The 19621-nt window shown below is 48.6% G+C and overlaps 2 protein-coding genes across 5 annotated transcripts in view; one reads left to right on the top strand and one right to left on the bottom strand.

Moving 5' to 3' along the window:
- The window catches only part of GABRB3 (gamma-aminobutyric acid type A receptor subunit beta3), a 292198-nt gene extending 286805 nt beyond the window's left edge, over positions 1-5393 (bottom strand). Inside the window, exon 1 of the mRNA XM_072950637.1 lies at positions 5334-5393. The gene's annotated coding sequence lies outside the window, so the exon portion shown is untranslated. The remainder of the gene's footprint in view (positions 1-5333) is intronic.
- GABRA5 (gamma-aminobutyric acid type A receptor subunit alpha5) overlaps positions 3972-19621 on the top strand; it is a 79803-nt gene continuing 64153 nt past the window's right edge. For 2 of the 4 annotated variants that reach the window (XM_072950640.1, XM_031676033.2), the window contains exons 1-4: positions 3972-4108; positions 5715-5774; positions 6148-6307; positions 19135-19256. In XM_072950640.1, coding sequence (XP_072806741.1) covers positions 6222-6307; positions 19135-19256 — 208 coding nt within the window. In that variant the 5' untranslated portion in view covers positions 3972-4108; positions 5715-5774; positions 6148-6221. Of the gene's footprint in view, positions 4109-4345; positions 4387-5714; positions 5775-6147; positions 6308-19134; positions 19257-19621 lie in introns of those variants that run through there. The other 2 variants (XM_072950639.1, XM_072950641.1) reach the window with 2 other exon arrangements.

Below are 19621 nucleotides of genomic sequence, written 5' to 3'. Positions count from 1 at the left end.
CACATGAATGGATAAACAAATTGTGGCATAAACAGACGATGGACTGTTACTCTGCCTTTAAAAGGAATGAATTTCATACATACCACAACAGGTATGAACCTTGAAAGCATATGCTAAGTGAAATAAGCCAGACACAAAGGGAAAATTATTATATGATCCCACTGATATGAGCTACCTAGAAAAACCCAATCCTCAGTTATCAAAAGTAGCGTAGTAGTTACCAGGAGCTAGGGAGGGGGTGGGAGTGGTGAGTTGTCATTTACGGTTACAGAGTTTCAGTTGCTGATGATGGAAGAGTTCAGGAGATGGATCGTGGTGATGGTAGCAGAGCAATGTGAGTGAATTTAATGTCACTGAACTGCCCACTTAAGCAGGGTTAAATGTAAATTTTATGTTATATATATTTTATCACAGTTTAAGAAGAGAATTGACTGTTAAAGTAAAAGATGTTTGGCTAATTAACCCTTATAAGTAGAATTAACACGGTGACAACAATAGCAAACAGGACCCCCCAAAATACAAATATATTGTTCTAAGATTCTTATACTACACGTGAACTAGACTATGGTCTATTTCATAGACAGATAATTTAAAGATTAAACTATAATAAAAGCAGAGTATAATAATTGAAAGATTTCTATTTTCAACCTCAGAGAAACTAGTAAAAAAACAGAATAAAATCAATATAGCTAACAAGTCAATAAAGAAGATAAAATGGAATAAAAAAAATGAAATGTTTTTAAAAACTTCATTTACTTCTATTTGTCTGGTAACATAAGTGAAGGAGCTAAGTGAAGTGTCATAACAGAAGAAACCGTGCTGTTCTGAGGAGACTGTGCGCAGGGTAAGTGGGTGAAGGCTGGGGTGAGAGGGTGGTTAAATATGTCCATTATTGCCAAATGTGCTTTTTATTTTTTCTCTTTTACGAAAAGCCAGAAATCTATTTATTTATTCCTCCACTTACTTACTTACCCATTTATTTACGTCAACTCTTCTGGTTTTTAAATGTTGCCTCTGTTATTTTAAAATAGTGCCTACTAATTAAAACACACCTGTAGCCTATATGTAGCCTCAAATAAATAATAATTTAATAAAGTGAACAATAAAAGAAATCAATGATGGAGGAAAAATACAGAATGTGATTCCTGTGAACAGCGCATTTATCACTTAGCGTGCCCTGCACCTTCCTACCTTTGATCCTGCTCTTTCTTTTACTGTTTCTGACATTTTCTATCCAAATTCCTTTTCAGAGTCCAAATCAACCGCTATCTTGTCTTAGGAACTTTTCCTCTTCTTCCAGCCAGGACTGACCTTTCTGTTTCCTTACCAACCAAGATCCTCTTGTTCCTGTTTGGGCAAAACACTAAAAAGTCTGTGTCGAGTACACGTGCATCAGTGAGGTTATCATTCCATTAATGAAAAAACTCAGACGCTTACTGAATTCCCACCATGAGCTGGCCCTGTGATATTCATTCATGCTTTTAGCCTAGACTAGCCTCTCTCCAGCATTTTTTCCGTGTACAGCTGCCTCCATGAATCTGTTCTGGAACCTGTCTTTCCCCTGACCAACAAAATTATTCAGTAGCTCCTTGCTTGCATGAGGAAATTAACTCCTTGGCTCCATGTTTCTTGTCTTCCTGTACCTGTCTCATGTTACCTCTTTCTATCTTCACCTTGGACTTGAATTTTCCTAAATACAAGATTATGCACTGTTCCAAGAACATGCCTTACTCTACACGACGGACTCTCAGCTTAGAGCATCCTCCGTTCAACTTCTTGCCAAGCTCTGCTTCCTCGTGGTGACAGTTTTCTCCTTCAGCCATCTGTACTCCACCAGCATCCCCTCCCCCTCCCCCCAACACAGCCTCCCTTCACTGCCTCTGCTCTGGGTGGGGTAGAGGGTGGCTAGGGCCCCACCCACTGCCCAGCTTCCCCAAGTTCAGCTATTTTAGGCTCTCACACTGGAAATGAAATTCTTAGGGAGACCCGTCCAGCACGAAGGTTATGCGGAACTGGGGTGCCCTCTACTGCTTTCCAGAACTATAACTGCTTCGCTTTGTGTCATTCAGTAAAAGGGAAAACGCTAATGGAACAAATGGGAATACGGCTGATAGACCATTACTCAGGGCAAACACTGAATTCCACATTAAAACAAATGTTATGAAATGGTAATAAATATTCTTCTAAAATGTCAATTTCCATAAGGTCATGATATGTTTTATTGTTTCACTATCCCTTCAGGTCCATTTGATCTAAGGCTCTGTTACATGTTCTTAAATATTACAAGAAGAGGCTGGGCTACCATGTCATCACAGGGAGAAGTAAGTATGTAAGCCATATGCTCAAATACAATTTTAAAGATTAGCTCTTTCTAAAGATAGCTTCCATATGTTCCATAATATGCATTGAAATTAAACTGATAGAAAAGTTACCAAAAACATGGAAATTTTAAAAATAATTCATCAAAAGAACATAAATTCTCTTACAGTTGATTTCATTCATTAAGCTGTAAGAATTAGTGTTTAACTCTCGTTAATCCATAATGATCCTGGTTTATCTTTTTTTTTTTTTTTTTTTGCAAAAAGTACTGAATGTTTTTGTCTGGTAATCTGTAAAGCTTAAATTCACTAGTTACCTGAACTCTTTGTTTTACCTTATGTTGTTTAAACCTGAGAAAAGAGGAGCTGTCCCTGGTACCCCTCAACCTCGAAGTCTGACACCTAGTATATGAAAATTATATTGTTCTGATTGTTTTTAATTTAATGATCTTGACTGTCAATAAAATTTATCTTCGTGATATGACTTATGAGAAATTAGAAAATAAAGCAATTCATGTATTCAATTCATTCATTTTAGAATCAGAAAATCTTCTCAAATGAACATCTTACCTAACATATTTCACGCAGAACCACTGAAATCAGAGTTATTTAATACTGTGACTAAGTGTATATTCAGAATAGCACTTTCTTTTATTTGCAACATTTATGTATTTTTATGTCCTGTTCCTGAAATATATTCACAAGTTGTTATTTTCAGAAAATCTCAGAATTTTTGGAATGTGCAAAAGTGCCAGCAGTCAGCTGTGATTTGGAATACATGGCATTAGACGTAACTTAAGAATAGAGTGACTTCACACAGCGAAAGATTAAAGAGCCTTTCCGGAGGAGAGTTAGAAATGTGCCTTTCTCACAGTTATTCTGTTAAAAGTAATTCTAAACAATGCAGTGTCACAAAAAGGAGTAGAAGTAATAGTATTCTTCCCATCACGTTCTTGGTGGTTTTACTTTAAATCTTAGCATCTCCCCCTGGGTGTTCTAGCCAAAAGCCCCCCCCCCCCCCAGGAAACCAGACGCTGCCATCTGAAATCCAAGGAACCTTGCTTGTCTTTTGCGGCCCTGTTCCTGCCAGCCTCACCTCTCAGGGTCCGCCCACTGAGGCCGAGAAGACATTATCCCAACAATGACACCCCACGCGCGCGTTGCGGGAGGCGGTGCCCCGCGCCAGTGCCTGCGCCACAGACCCCAGGGCCCCTTGCTCCTGAAATGGCGGCTTCTTGTCATGAATTGCAACTTCATAAAACCCCCAAATGTATATTGCAATTAGGTGAGCGTTTAATTCTAATTAATTTCCAGTCTTACTCTGACTTTCCCTCCCGTAGCACTGAATTAGAGATTTAAAAGGGGAGGGGGGTGGCTCACAAGCTAGTTTCTTTTCTAAATTGAATAGGAGATGCAGACAGAGGCCTGTGCTGGGGACTGAGGCGGGGCTGAGGCCAGATCTGTAAGGTGCTCAGGGTCGGCCCAGAAGAGGAAGGCTCTCAGAGCAACGGCCTTCGGCCGCTGCCTGCTGCCCCCTCCCTCTCCACCTCTGCTCTGGAAACAGCGGCAGGTGCTTATTACAAGGAGGCACCGATATGCTGCTGAAGGCCCTCGAGAAACTTCAGAAATGTGGCCTGTCCCAAACGCGGCCAAGCCGCGGGCCCTGCGCCCTCCCCCTCCGCGGAGCCGGCCCGAGGGCGCATTTGGTGAGAGTCTGGCGGCCTCTACCGGAGCGCCTCTGCAGAGGAACGTTCCTCAAAGCCGGAGACGACATGTGGCGCTCGGGAGAGGTGAGAGCGAGCGCGCCAGTGCGCTGGGGGCGCGGGGGGGTCTGCGGCGGGCAGCGCGCGGCCTCGGGCGCGGCGCGGAGCGGAGCCGCAGGGCGGCGGCGGCGGCGGAGCGCGGGGGGCGCCGGTCCTCTCCGCCCGGAGGGACTGGGGAAGTTCGCGCTGGCAGCATGGGGCGGTGACGCCGCACCGGCCTTCCGCGCCCGCCGGCCGGCCGAGAACAGGCGGCGGCGGAGAATGCACCCTCGCCGACGGCTCGTCTTCCCGGGCCGGCGCGCAGGGTAAGCCCGGGTGCGCCGGGCCGGGGCAGTGGAGTAAGAGGATGCGGGCGAGGGCGAGGGGGCGGGCGGCCCCGGCTCGGGCCGCATCCCTCTCCTCGGGGCGCCCCCGCCGCGGGCTGCCTGGCTTGGGGAGGGAGGTGGAGACAGGCGCGGCGCCGGCGGCGGCCGGGAGCGCAAACTTTCCCCCGGCGACTGTGGAGGCACAGCCAGCGCTGGAGGGCAGGGGCGTCCAGAGGGGCGCAGCCCTTGCCGGACGGGGCATCAGGGCGCAGTGCCCACGGGCCCGCGGGTAAGAATTGGGGCGTGGGGCGCCCGCTGCCGTCACTGGAGCCGAGGAGCGAGATCGCCCACCTGGAGGGCCAGGCGGGCCCCGGGGCTTCGAGGCGCGCGGCGTCCCAGCGCTGCCTGCAGGGTGGGCGCAGGCTCCGCGCCGGGGGGCGCGGGCAGGTCGCGCGCGCTGCTCGAGGCCAGGGGACACCGAGCCGCCGCTGCACCGCGCGCTCCTCGCCAAGGGAGAAAGCCCTGCTCGGCAGGACGCTCGGCTCGGACCCGGGGCCGGAGATGGGGGAGGTCTGCCGGGGCTAGAGGCGAGCCGGGGAGGGTCGGCGAGCTGGAGGCGCCCCGCGCGCCTCTGCGGACCGGGCGGGAGGCCGCCCCTGCCGGGCCGCGGGCGCCCGGCCGGCGGAGGCTGCGGCTCCGCAGTGCCGCCTCCGCGCCCACCAGCGCCCGGCCGCGGTCCCGGGACCGGGGCAGAGCAGCCTCTTTTCTGGGGTCCCGGCTCCGGGCTGAGGGCAGCCGTGGGCGCCGCCCGGGTTTCCCGCATGCAGCGCCGGGTGCTCGCCGCGGGGACTCCCGCCCGGGTCTGGCGACAAGCCCCAGGACGTGCCCAGGCGACCCTCGCTATGCCTTTCAACACTCGAGGGCCTTTGCTTGTGAGGTGCAAGTACCTGTTGTGTGTTTCCGTCTTCCGGAGTTTGCCTGGGGTCGCCTTGAGAAAATGTTTCTTTTGAACACGCGGTGTTCCTATGTGATGTGCACCTAGTTGCATTATGCGCATACTGAGAAATATATGCCTCCGCTAAGGTTAGCTGCAGGGCTCAGGGACTATGCCTGCCTGGATTTCAAATGCATTAATTAGGGCCCAGCACAGAGCCGAGAGACTTCCCCCAAATGCAGTGATTATTAAGTGATTTAGTCTCAGGGACAGAATGCTGAGAAAGCGGCAACCTTCTCTTATAAGCAGTTCTTATATTGTCGTGATCTTGTATAGAAGACCTGTTTCTTAAACGTGCCTTTTTTTCCCCCTCTTTCCACATACCTCCTCTCAGCACCTTGCAGAACAAGGAGTAGCTTGCTGGCTTTGAACGCGTGGCAAATATTTCAGAAAGGTAATATTATTCCACTTGTGGATTTGACAGATGCAAAATACAGTTAGATAACTTCAGGCATTTGTTCTAATAATAGTACTAATGGGTCATTTGATAACATGGTTTAAAAAGTAAAGTGTTTGAGACACGGGAAAAATAAATTAGGAGAATGATTCTGCACTCTGAGTGAAAATTAAGCTGTGTTGTAACGTCTTTTTATGCCCCAACTTAGTGGCCAGTGACCACAGATAACACCTGATGTGGAACTGGGCTGGGAAAGGACAGCCAGGCTCCTTTCTTTCTGAACTGTGTGTGTGAGCAGCATGATTTGATTCCGGGAACTGTGGCACGAAAACATTCATGTTTATCTGCTTTACCCCCCTGTACCTTTCAGCCTCAAGATCAAGTTGGAGAAAGGAACAGCTATTCTTCCAAATTCGTCCACCTCAGCTATTATTCTCATTGGGAATGGACAATGGAATGTTCTCTAGCTTTATCATGATCAAAAACCTCCTTCTCTTTTGTATTTCCATGAACTTAGCCAGTCACTTTGGGTAAGTTACCACCTATGCTTTGATTTTACAATTTTCGGGGCACAAGTGCCTTTCAGAAACTTTGCTGATCGGTACATTAGCCAGGCCTCGCTGGCCACGTTTGCAGTCCTATGCCCTTCGATTTGTCATAAATAAATAAAAGAGTCCTTGCCCTACCCCACGCTTTGTGCCTGAGGAAGGCTGCTGCAAGTGTGGGGTCCCTGAAATGAGTCAGAGGAAAGAGGCAGATAATGTTTGCAGAAATGGAAGCAGAAGATGGTTTCAGAGTCAGCTGTGTTTCCTCCTACTCAAGTTAAAGCAAGATTCAGAAGTTGACATGCATAAAGGACATGTATTGCCTGTTGGACAAGGCAGTGTTCAACATTTTGATTGCTCTCCTTGGTTCCATTATGCAAAGGAATTTGCCTTTAAAGCCAGGCGCGTGCTATTTGGCATTGACAGGGACTCCCAGTGGTCCTAGCTTGAGCCAGAGGACTTGAATTGAGGCCCTCCGAATGCAGGTGCAAATACAGGAGACTCCCCGGGGCATCTGGCCGGTTTCAGCTCCTTTAAGCTCTTTCATCTGGGCCTTGAGTATCAGTGTACCAATTCTAATCTTTTTTCATCCAGCTAGTGACAACCAACTTCCTTCATAAATGTTCTTAAGAGATACGCCGACGTTCCTCCTTTCTCCTCTCCTTCCCAAAATTGTTCTGGCTAATCCAAAGGACTGTAACTCGAAATTGGTGGAATATAATTAAGAAGTTAAATTTTAGGGCCAAAGTTGCCAAGCACCCGTTCTGTGAAAATCAGCTTCAGAGGTGGTACAGGGCGGTTTGCGCTTGTGTAAGACACGGACAGGGCTTGAGGGAGGACCCTCCTGAGTCCAAGGCATTCCCTCTTTGTCCTCTGGACATTTTCTGTGCTTCTGACATCCCCTGGTCTGTGCAGAGGACGAAGCTGAGAGACAGAGAGGCTTGTGACACCATTCCCCAGGTGTGTGGCTGGTTCACGATGGCACTGAGACGGTGTTCCAGGTCCACAAGAGACTTGTCCAGCCCTCAGCACCGTGAGGGCAGCAGAAAACGCTAACCATGCCTGTGGGACGTGCCTCTTAGCCATTCAGAGTATTCCCTTGGGGCCGAGCAGTAGCTGTTACTCCTGCCTTGAGTGGGTACCCGGCCATCTGTGCCTTCAGTTTCCTTGTCTATTCAATGGACATTTTCCTTTCTGTGGGCTCTCCCAGCTGCTAAATCCTCTAAGATTTAACCAGGATGCCCCCAGTGTTCCTCTGAATGAGAATGTCTATAGCAGTGAAGTCATACACAGTATTTAAATTTCCCAGTTAATACCCTAGTTAATACCTTTAGCAAGATTTCAGAGGTAAGAAACATACTAGGATTGGGAACATGCATTTTCTTTGTAAGAGTTTGGTTATGTATGTTTTTGTGAATTCGCCTTCTACGGTCATGAAGTTATACTTCCTTGTGGATGAAAGTCTGAAATAGGAAGGAATGTGAATATAGGGTTTGGCCATGAGAAGTAGCTATATTTTATTTCTCATTTAATTTGATGTCCTTCTGAAGTCATCTTCAAAATAGAGAGATAGCATCTAGTTTCTAGATGCTAATACTGAACAAGTGGTAAAACAGCCCTCAGTCTCTGTAGAGAATTAGCTGCTGGAGAAGTTTTGACTGTTAGACAGAAGGTCGATGGTCCACCCTGACATAACACCTGCTAACTGCAGGAAAGGTGTGAGACACAGGACAGTGTGTGAGAAAAGGAAAACTTCCTTAATCCCCCCACACAGAAGCAGTCATCCTTCAGATTTTAGTGGGGTTTTTTCCCCTCTGTGTCCATGCCTACTTTTACACAGTTGGGATCATACTGTGTCTTCGATTTTGTGTTTTTGTGCTTTCTGCATTCCAACGCTTTGTTCTACAAACCCTTTAAAATGCATGACTTAAAGTGGATGAGTGTTATTATGGTACGTAAAGGCTTCCTCGCCAGCTCATGTGGGATGTTTACAGTGTCTCGGGTTGTGCTGTTGCACATTTGCCTACAGTGAACTTGCTCAGCTTTCGGTCATTCTATTTGAGATAATTTCTATCAGAAGGTCTTCCTGTAAGTGGGATTTTACATCCGCGCCTCTGAGAGCTTTTAGCTCTTGGCCCTACGTGTTCACTTGCTTCTGATGCCCAGCAGGGTGTGGTTTTCAACAGAAAACATCTTGACATTTGGGTCACAAGTCCCTACTTATTTCTCTCTCACTTATTACCCCAGACGTACTTAAGGATAATTTTGTCAAATTGCAAAGAAAGTTTCAGAACACTTAACTTAAAATCTGGATGAAATAATAGCTATCGCAGTATGGAGTGCCGATTTCTAGGCTGCCTGTTTTAGATGAATCCTAGGAGAAGCCTTATGAGCCAGGCATCATTAGCCCTGTTTTAGAGTTGGGAAGGCGAGCACGGTGCATGGCTAAGTGGGGGCGTTCCCCAGGCCAGTCGTCATGCTGGGGTTCTGTACTCAGCCCTCCGCGGAGTGAATCTGTATGGTGGTCCTTGCATCCCCTACTGACTTGAGGTGGTTTGCAGGGAAGGACCAGGTCAGACTGATCTTTAGAGAAAAGGGACATAATACTGAAAGGTCTTCTCTGCTTTGGGGCAGAGAGAGTTTGCTATTCTGAGATTATGGGGAGAAAAAAAAGAGTTTGGGTTGTTTCCCCCCAAAGAAAGAGTTGATGTGATTCGGTTCCAAAGCAAAGTGAGTGGGGAAGCATGGAAGGCCCTGATTTGAACGCTGAGGGACAAGAGCAATGCCGGTGCCTGTAAATACATAAAGGAAAGCAGACAACTTGGAGGAGGGGTGGAGGGTGCCGGGAGAGCGGTCGGGGAGCAGAGGGAAAGGGGCAAGAACGCCTAGGCTGTTGTGCACGAACACAGGGACACGCCGTGTCTGTGAAAGGTGGATTTGGCCATGGGAAATGTACAGATGTGGTAAGTGGAATACAGTTGGCGACTATATAAGATCATTAATGGGAAGTTGCCTTCAGAATGTGTGAGAATCATTTCTTCTCCTTCTCCCTTTTATTTTTTGAGTTTGATCAGAGCCACCAGTAGCTCGTTTTCGGTAGCCGGGTAATCCTTCTGTTTTCAGTTACATAACAGCATGAGTCAAGTGTATAACAGGACAGAAGCCTTATTTGACTGTCAGCCTTATGCGATATCACGTTTAGAGACATGGTACTATTTGAGGCATTATAATGATTTTAACAAGACCGGTAATCAAATGCACATGGTATAGAAAAACTAGCACAGAAACGTTTGAATTAAGATAATGTCAAAATGCATAACATTAAATTTGATCTGGAACCAATTTATCATCATTTGAAAAATCATACTTTATCAGACTCCATTGACCAGTGAGAATTGTGAGATAAATGTGAGAGGGAGCGGCTCAATGATAAGTTAAAAGCTGATTCCATTTATTTAATTGTATTAAACATAGTTTAGAGGTTTATCTATTGAAAAAAATATGTTAGAATTTTATGGCAGAGGAGCTACAATTCAAATAGACTTTGGAAAGCAAGTGTTTTATAATTGGCAATAATAGGCAAGATTCTTGTAGAAGTAACTTAAGAACAGGGATGGGTCAGGTCCTTCTTTGTGTACACAAGCGTGCTAACTGGGACCTTTGGTTTCATGACGAGGGCATGTTCATTCGCATTCTCAAGGACAGTTCTCTTCTCTTAAATAGAGCAGAAAGTACACGCTCTCTGAGTCATCCAAGTACTCACGCTGTCTTTTTAAATGGCAAGTTCTCTCTTGTGAATCCCCGGACAGCAAGGTAGCCGCAAGTTCACCAGCCCCAGGACAGCCAATCATCCTTAACAAAGACACAAACACGGAGCGGTGCCATGAAGCACCTGCGGTGGGCTTCTAAGTGGAGGCGGCAGGGACGGCCAGAGACCTTGCATCTGGTAAACATCGCAGGTGACTAAGACCGTGCTACAGACTAATGCCCGATGGTTTTTTTTTTTTTAAGGCACCAAAAGAAAACGCTTCCAAATGACACACTTTATAGAAGATACTCGTCACAGGTTTATCATGCCCACCGTTTATCAGGCAGTGAGCTAAGGCCAGGCGTGGAAGGACACTCAGCCAGAGCCGACCCAGCCAGCCCCGCCTGGCGATCAGCTCCAGGATGAGTCACTGGCTTGGTTCAAGGGGAGAAGGAGGCCGTGGGCTTCAGGATTGGCACAAAGGCACAGCTGCATAGCGTGCCTATTGTAACTGCCGTGGGGTTGCAAAGGGAAGTAGTAGAGTCACAAGGAGAGAAATCTCGTTCTGGCACTCAGGCGACCACAGCAACAGTGATCGGTGTTTGTGCGGGTATGTCGCCTTCCTTTCCAGGATGCGTTTTCCAAAAATGTACTGTTCAATTTTCACAAAACCCTCACTTCGTAGGTGAAGAGAGTTCAGGTGGTAGAGCCCAGAGAAACGAGTTTGAGTTTCATCAGAAACTGGCAAAGTCGGGACCCGTCTCCAGGCTCAGGGCTGGGGCCAGTACCTTCTCCAGATTGTCCAGATATTTAAAGTGCAATGAAAAGGGATAGAATGGGGAGAAATTGGTGCATTGAAAACAAAAGAATGTCCTAACCTAGAACTCAAATAACACTGCTCTGAAGATAGTGAGTATAATGTAGCCCGGATAAAATCAACTACAAAGTATGTACTAGGACGTATGATGTTACAGAGAAGCGATCATATGGTAGGAAAATTAAGATACACTGTGCTTTAGCTGTTCATTGAAAATTCGATTCTATATGTATTTATTTAACACTGTTTCAAGATCAAATGGCAAACTTAAAAATAAATGCAGCCCAGGACCATTTCGTTTGCAGTGTTAACAACAACAACAGCAAGTGAGGCCGTCACTCTGTAACCAACCTGGTGCCCATTTCAGGGATGCAGCTGTCGTTCTGACAGAGGACAGTTCAGCCGCTCTGGTCTCTGTCGCTGCACGCTTACTGTGTGGCATCGCAGTTACTGAACCTGCCTGCGCCTCGGCTTCCTGATCTCCAAGTGGAGTCAGTAACGGATCCCACGTCACAGGGCTGATGTGAAGGAAAGCTGCTGGATGTGTGCTAAATGCGGAAACGCGGCCGGGCAGGAGGGGGTGCTGGGTCCGGGCTAGCTGTCCTCCTGGGTGTTGTGGCCGGGAGACACCTGAGGTTTGCTGCACCCGCGCGGTAGCCACGGTGGAGCGCATAACCTCAGTGACGTCTGCAGCCTCCCTTGCCGTGTGAGGGAGTCATTTGCACTCACAGGTCCTGGGGCTGGGATGTGACCCTCCGGGAGGATGCTGCCCTGATGCTGCGTCCGTGTTTGTTGAGTCCTTCTGATGTGCCAGGTACCATTCTAGACCCCGAGACCCTGTAGGGGGCAGAGAGGAGCCTGCCCTCCAGGAGGACGCATTCTGGGGTTAGGATAGACAAACACTTAACAGTTGGGTCCCAAGGACTGCTGAGGAGTGATTCAGAGGAGGGGTCAGTGAGTGCTGCAGAGAGGTGCTCAAGCCGACGTCTGAGGACAGTGGGGACGTGAGCAGGGCTATTCCTGGGGAAGACCAGACAGGTGCAGGGCACCAGGAGGGCAGCGTGAGGAAGGGCGAGATGAGTGGGAGGCAAGATCAGGGAGGCGGTGGGGCGGGGCGGTCAGGTCACGAGGGACTGGGGCCACGCTAGGTGGTAGCAGGCAGAGCAGTGGGCCATTGAAGTAAGAGTGACATAGGACCCCATTGAGATGTGACAGTCCCGTGACAAACTTTAAAGCTGTCTCTGGCTGCCGAGTGGAGAGTAAAGTCAAGTCTAGGGCGGGGAGGCTTACTTAGTCCAGGAGGGACCAGGGAGAGCAGTTGGGGACAGTGCGCTGGCCCGGGGGAGGGCGGTCCGGCCACTAGCAGCTGTGGGCGGGCTGGCAGGAACACGGAGGGAGAAGAGTCGGGGTGGCCTCCCCAGAACTTGACCTGGGCACGTGGTGGGTCCAGCTGCCTGTTACTGGCTGGAGGAGACAGTAGGAGAAAAGGTCCTAGAGAAACTCCTGGGTGCGGTTTGGGACATTAAGCCCTGCGGGACGCTTGTTAGATATCCAAGTGGCCAGGTGGGCCATTGAGATAGAAGTCCAGAGTCAGAGAGAGCGATTGAGCCATGAACCTGAGGGACTTCCATGTATGAGAGAGATTTAGAGCCATTTGTATGGAATGAGATCAATCAGAGATTGAGGGCAGACTGAAAAGGGCTCCCTGGACTGGCCTGGGACACACCAGTGCTTAAGGCCTGGAAGGCGAGGGGCAGGGCAAGCAAGACTGAGGAGGAGAAGAGGCTGATGGGGACTGAAGGAAGAGGGTGGTGCCCTGAGGCCACGGGGGAAGTGCTGTAAGAAGGAGCGTGGGCGGCTGAGGACTGATACTGGCCCCTTGGGCTTGGCGGTGTACAGGAGCGGCCAGAAGGGAGGTTTCGCTGGGAGGCAGGTGGGCGAAGCCAGACTGGAGTTGGGGGAGGTAAGGGAGGAGAGGCAGCAGAGCCCTCTAGAGCAGACAGCTCTTCGGTGAGCTTTGACGAGAAGAGAGGTGAAGGATGCAACGACACCTGGAAGGGAGTATCGGGTGAATGAGAGACTTTTGAGACCTGATGTACTATGGCAGATGTGATTGCCAATGGGGATGGTTAGGCACGGAGGGAAAACCCTGCATGGTAAGCATCCGGATGATTCATGGGCTTTGTGATCACACATGTGGGGTACCCAGTGTGGCCGGGCAGAGGGGGAGGGGCTGAACTAGGGACATGGGACGGTCAGAAGAGGGGGTGTGGCCTGCAAGATGGGGACCTGGGTTCTGCCTTGTAGATGGTAGGATTCTGAACCAGGCTGCAGTGGTAGAGACGAGTCTGCGTGAGTGGGAGCGGGCATTGGTAGGGTGGACTGGAGCACTGTTTAGGGAGCTGACGGGCAAGACTGGGGGCACCTTTGACACGCAGTCTGAGGGAGTGGGAGCGATCTAAGAGTTCTGGCATAATGTTTCATAGCCATGACTTTATCCAGGTAAAGCACATGTGTCAAGTCCATGGTTTCCACCATAAGAGGGAACAGCTCTTATTTGGAGACTCAGGGTTGACTTTGATGTCTGGCTCTACCCACCATGCTTTTAAAATTTTTTTACTATTTTTAAACATGATTAACTAAAGTGGCATGCAATGAAAATTTGAGAAAAACATCACAAAATGGTGCCATTTAGAGGTATTTATCTGATGAGCTTAAAGTAATAAGCAAATACACTGAAGAAGACATTTAAATCCTTGAGGAAGAATGTAGAAAGGAATGCAATTCAAGAAGACAGATAAGCTGCTGCTTAAGAGTGATCCAGTTCAAGTCCCAAAGGAAGTTCACGATAAAGCCGGTCCGCAGATGCTGCCGTGTCCCATTTTATGTGAATCAAAAATGGCCATCAGCATAAGCAGAGATCACATCACAAGACGTGCATCACCCGTTGCCCTCAACAGCATCATTTCTGGTGCAAGAGTCAAATGATGTCTCTTCCCCGGAAATGGTGACACAGCTGTTGAACTCATACCCTTTCAGATACCAAATGAGCACCTTTAAAGATGGCGTCTACAGCACATTGTTACTGTTTTTACGAGAGATTATAATACTGATAGAACAGCTTTGTTGGAGTGAAGTTCTTTACAGTTCCTCAAAAAGTAAAGGCTGTCAGATTTGACGAATAATGACAGCTCTTTGCTCACTCCCCTTTCAGGGTGGTGCGTGGTTTCTGCTGTAGGTTGGTTCACCTTGTGCTGATTACTGGCTGGTTTCAGAGACAGCTCTCTTGGGATCCCTGTCCTGCTGTATTCAGACTCCCCTCCACCTTCCGGACTCCCAGCCAGAAGCCCCGCTGATGGCTTCGTCCATCCCGCCCCTACCCCCACTGCTGGGGCCTGAGTCACTGGCCTCTGCCTCCAGTCTTGCCGCTGCTAAGTCTATCGTCCCTGAGGCACCTGGGGCCACGAGGAAAGACAGTGCTCCTGTTCAGATGCTGAGTCTCCCACCATCTTCGGGCCAGATCCTGGAAGTGGCGCGTGGCAGTGAATGTGTGTGGTTCATGGCACACGTGGCACTTCTCACCAGAGTTCCTACACGCCCTCTGTGTATACGTCACTATTTCTTCTCTCAGTGCCACTGTGCACAACCCCTTCCTCTGGCTTGAGACCTGCCCCCCGATCCTCATGTTTGAGGGCCCAGGTCCGTTTTCCTCTCCTCAGCGTTCCAGCTGGATTCCTCCCTTCTGGGTTCGTAGACTGCCTTGCGTATTGGATAGATTCCTATACTGTTCTATACTGTTCCATGTTCTATTGAAATCCTCGGGGAACGTGGCCCTTTTTTAGATACAGTCATGTTCTTGAGGCTGGGATGTCCCTATTGTCATCTTCACATCCCTGGCACTCACCCCAATACTAAGTATGCAGTAGACACCCCAAGTACCTTTGTTGAGCTGAGCTGCTGGAATGAGCACTGAGCCCAGCTGACAGCCTCTCTGAAGGTGTGACGGAGGAGACACGCTCTCTGGGGTCATTTAGAGCCACTCTGGCAGTTGGCTCAAAGCCACCTTTCCATCTCCAACCTAGATAGGCTTAGAGCAGCCCTTTCCCCAACGACTGCGCATGAAGGTCTCTTGGGGACTTGAAAAAATAGCCACGCCCATTCCTCCTGAATCAATTAGCGCTGAGTCTGTAGACTTCTATGCCTAGAAACCTAGAAGAGGCTCATGTGAGAGTCACAGAGTCAGATGCCTTGAAGAGACTGATGTAGGACAACAGAGACAGGTGGGAAATTTGCACAGTTGCCAGAGTTTACTTTTTCTAGAGTTACTCACATTTCTTGTTCTGAAACACCCTGCTGGTGAAATAGACCCATTCGTGGCCCACATTTCATGGCTGCCCGTCCCCCACTCCACCTCATCAGAAGTCTCTGAAAGAGCCAGAACTTCAAAGCTGGCAGGGGCCACTCACAGCTTTTGAGGAAGCCCTTCCAACCCCTGAACACTGTGTCCACCCAAATCCCTGCCCGGGTCACAGCCACCACCCTCCATCCTCAGGCTGGAATATGGGTCTCAGAGCCCAAGTTTAGGGGTCAGGTCCTTGTGCCTTTTGTGTAGACCAATACCCGGGCAGGGAGATACACAAAACTAAGCATGCTTTAACGTGGGTGTTGGTTCTCTTATTTCCTTTATGATCTTTTTTCTGGAACATCAGTAACCTGAAAATGTTGGAGCTGTTTCATGGACTAAATGTGACATGTGTTTGTAGAAAGCACGCACTGCATGTAAGGAAATGGTTCATATTTTAAGAGAACCTAGTTAATTAATCTTCATACTGAAGGGGAAGTCACGAGCATTTTCAAGTATTTCTACTTTATCCAAAGCTCTTGTCAGTGATAGTGGAGCTAGTGTCTCAGCTCACAAAATCTACTGCCCCCAAGAACAGCGCCTTCAGCGCTCCCCGAGGCAGCCGGGTGCTCGCAGTGGGCCTCACAGCCAGCGGAACGCTCTGGGTGTGCTCAGCACTGTTAAGAAAAGCCGAGTTGGAAAGTCTGCACCCGAGCGGAGCGAGCTTCCCGACAGCCGCGGGCGCCCCGTGTGTCCACCTGCAGGCCTGGCAGATGTGACTCTGCCCGGAATTGCTCACTGATGGCACTGCCCAGGGTCTGTGTTTTTCAGGTGGTTTAGCCTGTTGCCCGAACGGAGCAGAGCACGCCGAGTTGCTCTTGATGGTAGAAGCAGCCTCAAAGATGCCTCACCTTGCTGTGCATGAGCGGGCTCACCGGAACCCTCTGAGAGACTCCTGCACGCGGGCACGTCGGTTGCCCTCTGTGATGAGGCAAAGGCCTCCCTCTCCACGGTATTTTGCAACCACCAGCTGTACACACGCACTGTTTTTGAGGATAACTGGTGAACTGAGGCGGAATTCCCGGATGTCCTTGAGAGGAACCTCTACTCCTGCCCTGACAGACATTTCGGGATTTTTAAGAAACAATTTCCTACCTCCTAGGTCCTATCTTCAATAAATTCAGAGAAGAAACCACTGCAGATCCCCAGCCATGGCATCAATCCAGAAAAAAAAAGAAAAAAAGAAAGAAAGTCCACAGATAAACATAAGAAGCAGTTATAGCAAAAGAGGGCAGATACTGAAATTCCTCCAAGGAAAGTGTAATTATGGGGTAGACATATTTGATTTAAATGGCGTAGGTACATTTGAACTCTTTTATTAAAAAAAATTTTGGCCCAAAAGGGGAGCTGTGGAATTCTTAGGCCTTGCGTGCTATCCCGTCGCTTCTGGCAGTGACTCGGGTATTTGTGCAGTGGGATTCAGAGCCGCGAGGGAGGGTGATGCCCCGAGTCTGGGGCGGAGCGGGGCAGCACAGGGCCTGGGGAGACCACGCACCTGCACCGTGCGGGCTGTGGGATACCTCCGCGGCCTTCATCTCCTCGGAGCCAGGGCTGTTCAGATCAAACATAATTCAAGAACATTTTCACAGCAGATAATGGAATAGTTTTGAACATACACTTGAAGCATTAAGATAGGCCTTTTTTTCCCTTTTTTTTCTGATTGTAATTTTTTAAGTTTTAAAATTTTTAGTGAGACGTAATTGATGTAACATGGTGTGAGTTGAACGTGTGTAACACGTTGACTTGATCCGTTGGCATAGTTCAGAATGATCACCACCGTGGCACTGGCTAACACCTCTACCGTGTTATGTGGTCATCTTCCCCTTTTTGTGGTGGGGGCAGTAAGCTCTAGCCTCTTAGCAGCTTTGAAGTTTCTAGCACGGTATTGGTGATGTAATCACACCGCTGTACTAATGTGCTAAGAGCTACAGAACTTTATTTACCTTCTAGTTGCAAGTTTATTACCCTAATTCTACCCCCTAGCCCCCGGTAACCACCACTCTAGTCTCTGTTTCTACACATTCAGCTTTTCTAGATTCCACATATAAATGATAACCTTTTTCTACCAGTGGGTTTGCTGTCACTTCTAAGTTAAAAAGCCAACAGGGACCTTCCAAAAACTGGACGCTTGGACGGAGCCTACAGTTGAATAACCAAACTGATAGGAGTTACGAACACCATGAGAAGTGGACAGTGAGGCCAGATTCAGTTTGAGCAATGAAATTTCAAGGGGGCAAGCGCACAGACTTCCATTTGCAGACTTGGAGGTCGGTGTTAAGACCCTTCACCCTGGGATCAGTGCCGAGAGACAAGGCTGAACGCTTTGTCTTTCTAGCGTGTGAAACTGCGATGGCGGTCAGAGAAAAGGGAATTTAATATTTTTAAATACTAAGCCACAAACTAAAAAAAAAAAAATCTGCTCTGTGTGCTTCCTACTAACAGGACTGAATTTTAGGTTGTTAGAGCTTCGACTCTGCGCTCTAATGGTGATGGGGAGATTAGATCCGAAGAACCTGATACTCTCTCATTCAAAAGGGAATCCCTTTAGGCCAGTAGAGAATTGATCTGTTCAGATGCTCGCAAATGGAAATGACCGATTTTCAAGAACTGGGTGGGGCAGGTGCACACTGACTCCTCCCTCGGGTCCATCTGCCCGTGGCGGGGCTTGGCTCTCCTTCCAGCTGCTTCATGGAAGAGAAGGCGCAGAAGCAGAGCCAGGCCCTTCAGGGCTGTCCCCAGAGTCCTCTGTTCTGCTAAGTACCAAAGGTGCTGACTTCTTGGGACCACAGCTGGCTTTCAGCTGAGTGAGTTTCGCTGGAAGCCAAGCCACATGGGTAGGTCAGGTTCTTGACAGTAACACACATCTTGTTACTTGCACATCTGAAAAAAGCAGCGATGGTCCCCCGCTTTTTCCACGGAGGCAGAATCCATGATGTTCAGGTGTGTGACCGTCTTCTAGACTTGTGACTTTCCTTCCCTTCAGATTACTTCCTCAGTTTGCCCAAATCCGTTCAGAGCCATTTCTCATTTCTTAGCTGCTTCGTCGACATAAACTTTTGAGGCCCGGATAACGTCACAGAATTGTACGAACAAGACTGTTCTTCTTGTGTCTTCCTGGAAGGTTCAGCCCAGTCTTCTCAGGGTTTTAATTGCACGGTGACACGTTGGATCACACAGAGCCCTGTGCTCCCAGAGGCGACATCACGTCAACTCAGGGGTTTCAAACTGGGCTTTGCAATCCCTGCTCCCCATGTCGTGGGCTTTGCTGGAGCCGAGCGTGCAGGCAACTAGCTGAGCTGATGGGGCCGAAGCCCAGAGGGACTTCATGGACTCAGTCGTTCCTTTGCCACCTGCTCTAGGCCTGCCATAATGCTCGCAGCACAAATGCTTCCGATTAAGAATGCAGTGAAATTTGGGCACACCAATCTCACCTTTCAACTTGTATAAAGTATTTAAATATCCCCTCGACACCCCATAACCCATTGCAGTTGACTCCCTCACAAAATGAAGACTCAGGGTTTCTGGGTTTAAACCAGACATCTGAAATCCCTCGTGAGTGGGTTGGGCTCTGCTAGTCCATGTGCAGTGGCCACACTGTTGACATAAACAGCTCCTCAGAATCAGGGAGGGATGGATTTTGAGCATCACGTAAGGTTGATGGATGGGTGACCAGCACTCTCTAGCTGGCTATTCAAGAATTAAGGCTTTTCCAGATTTTTGAGAATAAGGCTTACGCATGCAAAATAATACCCTGGGTTGTTACTGCTTGGCTTCCATACCTTGAGAAGAATTTGTAAGTAATATACACAAGTTTGAACTCTTTCTTTTGTTTCTCTGTTCCCAAGCTTTTCACAAATGCCAACCAGTTCCATAAAAGATGAGACCAATGACAACATCACGATATTTACCAGGATCCTGGACGGGCTCTTGGACGGCTATGACAACAGACTGCGGCCTGGGCTCGGAGGTCCGTGTGTGCTCCTTGACGACGGCCCTCGAGGCCCAAAAGTTTCACTTAAACCTAGTCTCAAGCTCACATTTGCTGTTGATTCAAACAATTCCTCAAACAGCTCCCCCGCCAGGAGTTAGAATTGATGGTGTTGCCAAGGCTCCTAAGTGTTACCATTTTCCAGGTGCAAGAAGCCAGGGGAAGTGGTCTGTCTGCAGATTCCCTTTTCTCCCGAGATAACGCATTATGATATCCATTTCTGGTTCACTTAGGGAGGAACTGCTTCTGAGGTGTTGCTGAAGCTGAGAAATAATTTATAGTCCACTCCATACCCTCATATGTATGCAAGTCCTTCTCAGAATCCACTACTCAGTGCAATAGTT

Source organism: Vicugna pacos, chromosome 27 (genome assembly GCF_048564905.1).
Source record: "Vicugna pacos chromosome 27, VicPac4, whole genome shotgun sequence".
In the NCBI taxonomy this organism is placed as follows: domain Eukaryota; kingdom Metazoa; phylum Chordata; class Mammalia; order Artiodactyla; family Camelidae; genus Vicugna; species Vicugna pacos.
This window is presented reverse-complemented; position numbering and strand designations above follow the sequence as displayed.